At 45.7% G+C, this 9,494-nt stretch overlaps 1 protein-coding gene across 1 annotated transcript; it reads left to right on the forward strand.

Moving 5' to 3' along the window:
- The first annotated feature begins 4,204 nt into the window (after positions 1-4,204).
- On the forward strand, positions 4,205-8,363 carry GP5 (glycoprotein V platelet). Its single transcript, XM_019957794.2, is given in 1 exon segment — positions 4,205-8,363. A coding segment is annotated over 1 exon segment (1,620 nt). The 3' UTR covers positions 5,825-8,363.
- The last annotated feature ends 1,131 nt before the right edge of the window (positions 8,364-9,494 follow it).

The following is a 9,494-nucleotide window of genomic DNA, read 5'->3' on the forward strand; positions in this document are numbered from 1 at the left end:
GAAGCTGCCACTTAGGACAGCAGGTTCCTGACTTGTTTCATGGATTCAAAATCCAAAGGACTGGAAACACTGGTGGTGTCATTACTTCAGTGCTCAAAGTTCTCAGTAGCTCATCAGTTTGTCCATTGAATGAACTCAGTGTTCCTCTACTGTCCGCAACTTCTGTGCCCGGTGTTCCCTCCTTGGGTGATTGTAATGTCCTCTCTTCAAAATAAAACTTGGAGGTAATTCTTGGAAATCTTCCTGGGGAAATAGGCCAAGGAAGCTTCTCCTGAGTTTGACTCGAAGTTGTACTTTGATCCACAGCACCTCTTCCAGGGCTGGATCCTGGCATTTGATGGGCAAGGGGCCTCTCACTTGGCGTGGCCATGTATGTGCATGACAGACTTCCTGCTGGGGAGCTGGTTTGAGCTCTGGAGTTGCTTCCCTTGATTTGAGTGGGAAGACAGGCCTCCCACAACACCTGGCATAGGCAGCGGCTTTCCCTGTGGTTTAGGACTATATGCCTTAGAAGGTAATTTCAGTCAGTTTAGCATTTAATGGGCTTTGCCTGCATTTGGCTACATCACAGGCTGAATAGATTTCAGTTCCTTTTCTGTTACACCTGCCAGTGTCGGTTTGGGGGACGTTTTTTTTCCCAACCAGGATAAAAGACCATTTCTGTAGCACCACTCCAGTCAATAATTCCAGAAGTTAATGTTTATTCTTTTGCAGTTCAGCCACTGGCTTTTCCCAGTATTTTAAAATACCTATGTTCTTTCCTTTTTTTCTTAAATAATGCCATTTTCCCTTCCAAATTATATTTGCATTAAAAAAATTTTAACAGTGACATTAAGCACATTTGATAAAATTTCAACCTCACAGGTATGTAAGGAAGTCGCCTTTTCCCTAGTTTCTCTCAAAGGGGGACTACTAAAGTTTCTTGTGTGTATTCTAGAAAATATATATATATGCTCATGTTTTTAAAAATTGTACACATTTGTGTAGAACCCCATTGTTATATGCTACACAGCCCTTGTTTTATGTCATTCAGTGTATTTTAGAAAGTTACATCAGTAGTTGCAGCTCAAATCTGTTCTTTTCAAAGTCTGCAAGGCATCCTATTGCATGGATGTACTATAATTTAAATGACTACTTCCATATTGATGGCCATTTAGGCTTTTTTTTTTTTTTTTTTCTATTCAGTTCAGTTCAGTCACTCAGTCGTGTCCGACTCTTTGTGACCCAATGAATCGCCAGGCCTCCCTGTCCATCACCAACTCCTGGAGTTGACCCAAACTCGTGTCCATTGAGTCGGTGATGCCATCCAGCCATCTTATCCTCTGTTGTACCCTCTCCTCCTGCCCCCAATCCCTCCCAGCATCAGGGTATTTTCCAATGAATCAACTCTTCGCATGAGGTGGCCAAAGTATTGGAGTTTCAGCTTCAGCATCAGTCCTTCCAATGAACCCAGGACTGAGCTCCTTTAGGATGGATTGGGTGGATCTCCTTTTTTCTATTACAATCCTGCAAATAAACTTTTGTGTAGATGTCTTAATGAGCATTTCCATAGTGTGTATTTTTAGTAATGGAACTATTGGACAAAGAATATGTATATTTAAAATTTGGCTGATACAATTAAGGTTTCCTCCCCAAAGTTTGCTACTATTTATATTCCCACCAATGTATGAGAATGTCTACTTCTTCACACTTGATAAGACGCTGGATATTTTCAGGCTTTATATTTCAGTGTGGTGTTGGCACAGGGATTATCAAGTAGCCGAGAACACAGACCACACGTTCATCCAGTGGTGCTCTGTGACAGTGCTGACATTGTAGCTCTGAGGGAAGAAAGGATATATATATATAGAACAACTGATCTGTTGGAAAAAAACATTGTACTTACATCATACACAAAAATCAATTCTAGATGGAATAAAGACCTAAATGCAAAGGACAATATTCTAAAATGTAGTAAGTTATTATAGGAGAAGTTTTTTGGTTTGCAAGAAGAGGAATTATTTTGATAGACACAAAAAACAAATCATAAATATTAATAACTGCCTATATTAAGACTTCTGTTCAGTAAAAGACATAAAGGAGGTGAAAAGGCAAAGCACATATTAGATGAAGATATCTGCAACAAACACTTATAATCCACAAAGGATTAACATCCAGAATATATAAAGAATGCCTACAATTTACTTTTTAAAAGACATTTTTCCATATAGAAAAATGGTCAGAAAAACCCAAATTTCTCAGAAGATTGGCCCTTAAAAATGTGAAAAATTCTCAAGTTTATCGGTCAGTAGGAAAATGAAAAACTAAAACCACACAATTCTTTCATATGAATGGCAAAAGTTAAAAAAAAATGTCAAGGCATGGGCAGAAATGAAGTACAGGACCTGTCATACGTGGTACGTGACAACATATATTGGTACAATTACTTTGCAAAGCAGTTGGACATTCCTATGTTCAATTGAACATGTGGACACCCTCAACCCAGCAAGGCCATTAGGGAACATACTTGAAAATACTTTTAAAAAAATGAGTGGAGCACTTGAGAATGTCCTTAACCTTATTGTTCTTAAGAGGGGCAGAGGGGAACCTGAGTAGAATTGTAGTGAAGTAGCAGATAAAGGAAGGTCCCAAGGAAGTGTAGACCAACCAGGGATATATGGCTGCTACAATGATCCTTCTGTGTGACACTAGACACACATCACCAGGTCATACTGTGCCATTTATGAAGAAACTGCACCCCTCCTGCTCATCTTTCGGCTTTGGCAGCAGGACTTGGGTTACATACAGTCTCTTTCAGAGTTTGAAGACAGTTGTCATTTATTTGTCATTAAAAAACCAGAATATGGCCTCTGCGATAGGGCTCTTTCCATGACTTTTGTTCTGGGAAAGTCTTTATCTTCAGGATGCAAAGATACTCCTCTCTTCCTTTGGAAAGTGCCAAATCGCATGCAAAGCTCTAAACCATTCAGTTGCTTTGGGGTGCAGCACCATTTCAGGTAAGGCCAAATATTCTAAAAATTAAGTGTGGGTAACTGGACGGCTTGGCTAGTCTGTACAAATAAGTAAAATTTAGTACAAGATGCAGTTTATTTGAAATTACACGTGGGAAACATTGTTTTGGCAGATTAGTATTACTGCGTGTATTTCATGGATAATTCAGTGCCTTGAGTATTAATTTTTAATATAGCATGTTAGAAGTAATAGTTCCTTATTTATGGCACAATCAGAAATACTTCCAAATTCTAGCTCTGTGACCCTGGTTAAGTTACTTACCCTTTCTGTGCCTTCAGTTGCATCATCCTTTAATTGCGGATAACCCAACTCACATGGCTCAGACTGCAGTGAGTCCGCCTGCAATGCGGGAGATCTGTGTTGGAGCCCTGGGTCGGGAAGATCCCCTGGAGAAGGGACGGGCTATCCACTCCAGTATTCTTGCTGGGAGAATTCCATGCACAGGGGAGCCTGGCCTGCTAGGTGGCAAAGAGTCAGACATGACTGAGTGACTTTCACAAGGTTACTGTAAGGAGTAAATGCATTAATTTAAATACAGTGCTGAGAGCAGTGTGTGGCATAAAGTGATGAAGTACTGTTAACCTACTTGTCTCAGTGTGGCTGAGACTATTCATTATTTTGAGCGGTCCTGTGTTAGTGGAGTAAGAAGGCACTGCAGATACAGCGTGATAGTGATTAAAAGAATCAGGCAGTGGTTGCTGCTGTTTTAACACACTTTGCTGTTCCCTTCAGGGCTGTAGGTTATAGGCACCCCTGGCTAAATTATAAATAATTAAAAAAAATTTTTAAGTGAATCCAAAAAATTAATAATAACAAAGTCAGGAGCAGCGTTATTTTCACAACGGGCACTGCTCTGTGATACCTCCAAGCTTGATTGTGAGAAAGATTATTTTAGTTCTTGCTATGTAAAGATTTAAAGGTATTATTACCTTTTCCATAGCTTGCAAATGCTTTAATTTTACCGATTTGAATTAAGAGTGGAAAATCAGTGAAACAAGAGGATGAGACCTCGGAGTGCAAAATGAATGTCTTTTCACCACCCAGGAAAAATCAGCACTGCTAAGAGGGAGATGTAGCATATCCGGGTAACATTTAAAGTCAGTGATAATTCGAGTGAAAGGATCATGCAGGATTACGAGCGTTTGCCCTTTTGCTTGTAGCCCACAGATCTGCCGCGGACGCCGTTTCAGACATGCTGAGGAGCGCTCTGCTATGCGCGGCGCTCTGGCTCCTGCGCGCGCAGCCCTTTCCCTGCCCACCCACCTGCAGGTGCGCCTTCCGCGACGCCGCGCAGTGCTCGCGCGGCACGGTGGCCGGCATCGCCGCGCTCGGCTTGCCCACCAACCTCACGCACATCTTGCTCTTCCAAATGGGCCGCGGCACCTTGCAGAACAACAGCTTCAGTGACATGACCGTCCTGCAGCGCCTGTTGCTGTCCGACAGCCACGTTTCCGCCATTGCCCCGGGCACGTTCAACGACCCTATAAAACTTAAAACCCTGAGGTTATCGCGCAACAAGATCACTCATCTCCCAAGCGCACTGTTGGATAACCTGGTGCTCCTGGAACAGTTGTTTCTGGACGGCAATGAACTAAAGAGCCTTGACCAAAACCTGTTTCAGAAACTGGTTCACCTGCAGGAGCTCTTTCTGAACCAAAACCAACTCGCTTTCCTGCCTGCTAGCCTCTTCACACACCTGGGGAACCTGAAATTGTTGGATTTATCGGGAAACAATTTGACCCACCTGCCCGAGGGGTTGTTTGGGGTCCAGGTTAAGCTTCAGAAGCTTCTGCTCCACTCGAACCGGCTGGCCTCTCTGGAGTCGGGGCTGTTGGACAGCCTGCGCGCCCTGACGGAGCTGCAGCTCCACACCAATCACCTCCGTTCCATCGTCCCCGGAGCCTTCGACCGGCTGCGAAGCCTGAGCTCCTTGACCCTTTCCGAAAACCGCCTCGAGTTCCTGCCCTCTGCCCTCTTTCTTCATTCGCACAATCTGACCTTCCTGACCCTGTCTGAGAACCCGCTGGAGGAACTCCCCAAGGTGCTCTTCGGGGAGATAGGCGGCCTGCGGGAGCTGAGGCTGAAAAGCACCCAGCTGCGCACCCTGCCGGCCGCCGCCTTCCGCAACCTCACTGGCCTGCGCGTCCTGGAGGTGTCGCTGAGCCCGAGGCTGAGCGCGCTCCCGGAGGACGCCTTCCGAGGCCTCGGCGAGCTGCAGGTGCTCGCCCTGAGCTCCACAGGCCTGGCCTCCCTCCCCGCCGGCCTGCTCCGCGGCCTCTGCAGGCTGCGCCACGTGTAGCTGCGCAGCAATCGGCTGCGCGCCTTACCCAGCGCTCTCTTCCGCAACCTCAGCAGCCTGGAGGAGGTCCAGCTCGACCACAACCAGCTGGAGACCCTGCCGGGCGACGCGTTTGAAGCTCTGCCCCGGCTGGCGGGGGTCCTGCTGGGACACAATCCCTGGCGCTGCGACTGTGGCCTGGGGCCGTTCCTGGCGTGGCTGCGGCGGCACGCGGGCCTCGTGGGTCGAGCTGAGCCCCCGCGGTGTCACGGGCCCGGGCCGCACGCCGGCCGACTGCTCTGGACCCTGCAGGCCGGCGACCTCGGCTGCCCGCGCCCCGAGTCGTGGACCCGGCTGGTGGCTGAGGGCCAAAGTCAGGACCATAACCTGTTCTGGGGTCTTTATTTTCTGCTTTTAGCTGCTCAGGCCCTAATTACCGGGATCATTGTGTTTGCGATGATTAAACTCTGCAGGCTCTTTCGGAAATTAATCACAGAGCTCTGGTTTGAGGCGGTGAGAAAACCTTGCAATTAATTAAAACGTGACCGGAGTATTTGCGGACGCGGCTCCGGAGAGAGCCCAGACCCGCTGACGCTATCTTCCTCTCCCTTCCTCCTCTGCCATGTCCTTGCCTCCTTCTCTCCTCCCCGTTCAGTGACCCCCCTCCTTCTGAGCCCCCGTACCATTTACAGTGGTAAACCGTGACTGTCTGTTGTGCCTGTCTGCCTACCCACAGTGTGCTCCTGGCCGCGCGGACTGCGAGGCCCCTCCCTGTGCCCACAGTCAGGGGTCGGTGGGTGGGGTGACCACGGCGGTCTCTGAACTGTGAACTGAGGGTTGGATGCAAAGGAGACAGTCAGCTCCAGGCCAGGGCCTGCTTCCTGCACCTGGTAGATGTCTGGCAAATGTTTGCGAAATGAATAAATAGAATGCATGGGATCCGGCGATGGTGGCTTTTCCTAGGGGAGAAGATGGGTTGCTCTCTTTCCCTTTATCTGAAAAGCAGAACTCTTTCACAGTTCTTTTCGTCCCGTTTTTTCTCACTTTACGTATGTCTGACCTGTCGGATTTGGGGGAAAGTGCTGAACTCCATCCACGCAAGAGTGTGGATAGGCTTGTGTGACTGATGATGGGCTGAGAGAGAGACAACCCAGCCCTCCCTCTAAGAGCTGGGTACCCAGCACGGTGCAGGCTGAGTGCCCAGGAGCTGGAGAAGGGCGGGCATCAGGAAGGGTGGGACGTTCCAGGGGCTCTCAGTGTGCTGCTGGGAGATGCTGTTGATCTCGACTGTCCCCGGCTGCTGCGAGCCGAAGAGCCCTGCTCTGCTTGTTCACGTGATGTGTGAGTTCCTACTGGAGTCCCACAAGGGTGAAGTCTGTCATTTCGACACTGGGTTTCATTTCCTGGAACTAAACGCTACCTCATTTCACAAGCATTTACGGGACACCTGACAGTGACAGGTATTCATGAATGTAATGATAAGCTTGGGTTCTAGTTTATTATGCTCGGATCACGTTCTCATTTATTCCAATTGAAGGCAGTAAAACCCTCCTTTCTTTAATTGGGTGTCTGCTTGGGAGAAGCAGTGGTTAAAGCATGGGCTGGAGAAGAGTCAGAAACTGGTGGTTGGGATCCCAGCTCCACCTACTAACTGCATAGGTCTGTGGGCAACACCCCTGAAATCTTCAAGCCTTGGTTTCCTCATCCCTGGAAAGGGATAAATAGTACCTGCCTCTTAGAGTTGTTGTAAGAACTAAAGACAAGCTTCTGATGACTTAGCCCAGTGCCCTGCATACAGTAAATGCTCAATAAATGGTAGCTCTTATTATTAAAGGGCAAGCAATTATTACTGCTGTCATAATTTTAAAAGAGCTTTGAGCTGGTAGGTTTTTTTTTCTCTTTTTTCCTCTGTTGTATTTAAAGGTGAGACCAAACATCCTGGAATGGGTGCTTACATTCAAGTTAGTCTGTCTTCACTTGTGAGTGGTCTCAGCCCTGTGCGGTCAGGCTCCGTGCTCAGGGTCCAGAGAAATAGATCCTCCAACAACAACCACTGGATACGGAGCAGGAAGAGCTGGGGGTTCCTGGCATTTGTAGGTGCACTTCATTTTCAAGGTCAGGTTCAGATGTCTCCTCCTGGTGAAGTCTTCCTGGCAGACTAAAAGTGTTCCCTTCTGTGTGCCCCCTCTCAGGCTGTCAGGCATTGGGCATGCTCCCCACCCCATCTGGCCCGCTCACCTTGCACTCTAGGGGAATGTGTGTATGTGTGTGCCTCCTTATTTATTTCCACTCCTCCACACTTTGAAACTACCTACAGGATAAAACTCAGACTTTTATTTTTGATGGACTGTGTTCTCCAGTCCTAACTGCCATGCTTTCTTGCAAGGATGAAATAATCCAGGGCACTGCTATATGGGGCTTGATAGAAGTTGGCTATTCGGAGAAGGCCATGGCACCCCACTCCAGTACTCTTGCCTGGAAAATCCCATGGACGGAGGAGCCTGATGGGCTGCAGTCCATGGGGTCACGAAGAGTCGGACGAGACTGAGTGACTTCACTTTCACTTTTCACTTTCATGCACTGGAGAAGGAAATGGCAACTCACTCCAGTGTTCTTGCCTGGAGAATCCCAGGGCCGGGGGAGCCTGGTGGGCTGCCGTCTGTGGGGTCGCACAGAGTCGGACACATCTGAAGCGACTTAGCAGTAGCAGCAGCAGAAGTTGGCTATTACTGTGATTTGCTCTCTCAGAACACAGCATGTTCTAACGCAGCTCAATGCCTTTGCGCACATGTGTTTATTCAGCAATTGTTTACTGACAACGTCCTCTGTACTAGGCACTCTTCTAAGCAGAAGGATAAAGAAGCAAATAAAAATAGCAAATAAAACAAAATGTTTACATTTTGGTGTCCCCCTTCAGCTAAAACATCTCCCCCAAACTCCTGGTCATTATCTTCAAACATTCAGAAACGTGTAGAGAATGTCTTTGGACACCTTAACCAGCTGTGTCAAATCTTTATACTTTGCTTTATTTGCTTCAAATATTTTTTTAACCAAATAAAATGCAACAGATAAATTTGAAGGCTCCTGTCTCCGTCTTTCCCCTGTTCCTATTCCTTTCCTTAGAGGTAACCACATTAATAAATTGAATTTTTCACATCCCTAGGTGTCTTTTTATACTCTTACTACATGTGCCCACAACTCTAAGCAAATGGAATCCTTTGCCTATTTTCAAGATTGTATATAAATGCTACTTTGCATATAGTATTAAAATTTTTTCCTGGGCTCACATTTTTTAGATTTATCCACACGAAGTATTTGGCTCTAGTTCATTGTAATAGCTACATAATAGTGAATGAATACACCACAACTTACCTGTTCTCTTGTTGAAGGACATTCACTCCAAGTGTTTTTTTTCTTTTCTTTTTATGCCCCATTACTCTACAATTTCACCAAGTCTTGATAACATCAAAATTTTAAATTTCTGTCAATCTGAAAAGTATGAAATGATATCTCATAGCTATTTTATATTTCCCTGATAACTTGAACTTATAGTGATAGTGATATTGATAGTGAAGATAAGATAGTGAACTTGAACTTATTTTTAAATGTTTATTGAGTGTTTTGATCCTTCTTTGAATTATCTGTGTATATACATCAACCAGTTCATGATGGGACATTTTGTCTTTTCATTATTACTAATTTGTAAGAACTCTGTACATATTCTGGACACTAATGTTCTGTAAATTATATTCTTTGCAATTATCTTTTTTCACTATCTGACTTTCTTAAAAAATAATTGTATTTATGTGGCTGTTCCAGGTCTTTGTTGCTGTGTGAGCTTTTCCCGAGTTGCAGAGATCAGGGGCTACGTTTTGTTATGTGCTCAGGCTTCTCATTGCAGTGGCTTCTCTTGTCGTGGAGCCTGGGCTCTAGAGCACAGATTCAATAGTTGTGGCTCATGGGCTTAGTTCATCCACGGCATGTGGGATCTTCCTAGACCAGGGATCAAACCTGTGTCTTCTCCACTGGCAGGTGGATTCTCTACCACTGAGCCACCAGGACTGAAGCAATTTAGCACTCATAGACTTTTGTTTTATGGATGCAGTCTCTTGGATTTCTCTTAGGATAATAGAATTTAAAATTTCCTAGTTTTTTTTAAAACTTTTTAAAAAGCCTCTTGATGAAAGTGAAAGTGGAGAGTGAA

The sequence above is a fragment of the Bos indicus genome, chromosome 1, assembly GCF_029378745.1.
Source record: "Bos indicus isolate NIAB-ARS_2022 breed Sahiwal x Tharparkar chromosome 1, NIAB-ARS_B.indTharparkar_mat_pri_1.0, whole genome shotgun sequence".
Classification (NCBI taxonomy): Eukaryota; Metazoa; Chordata; class Mammalia; order Artiodactyla; family Bovidae; genus Bos; species Bos indicus.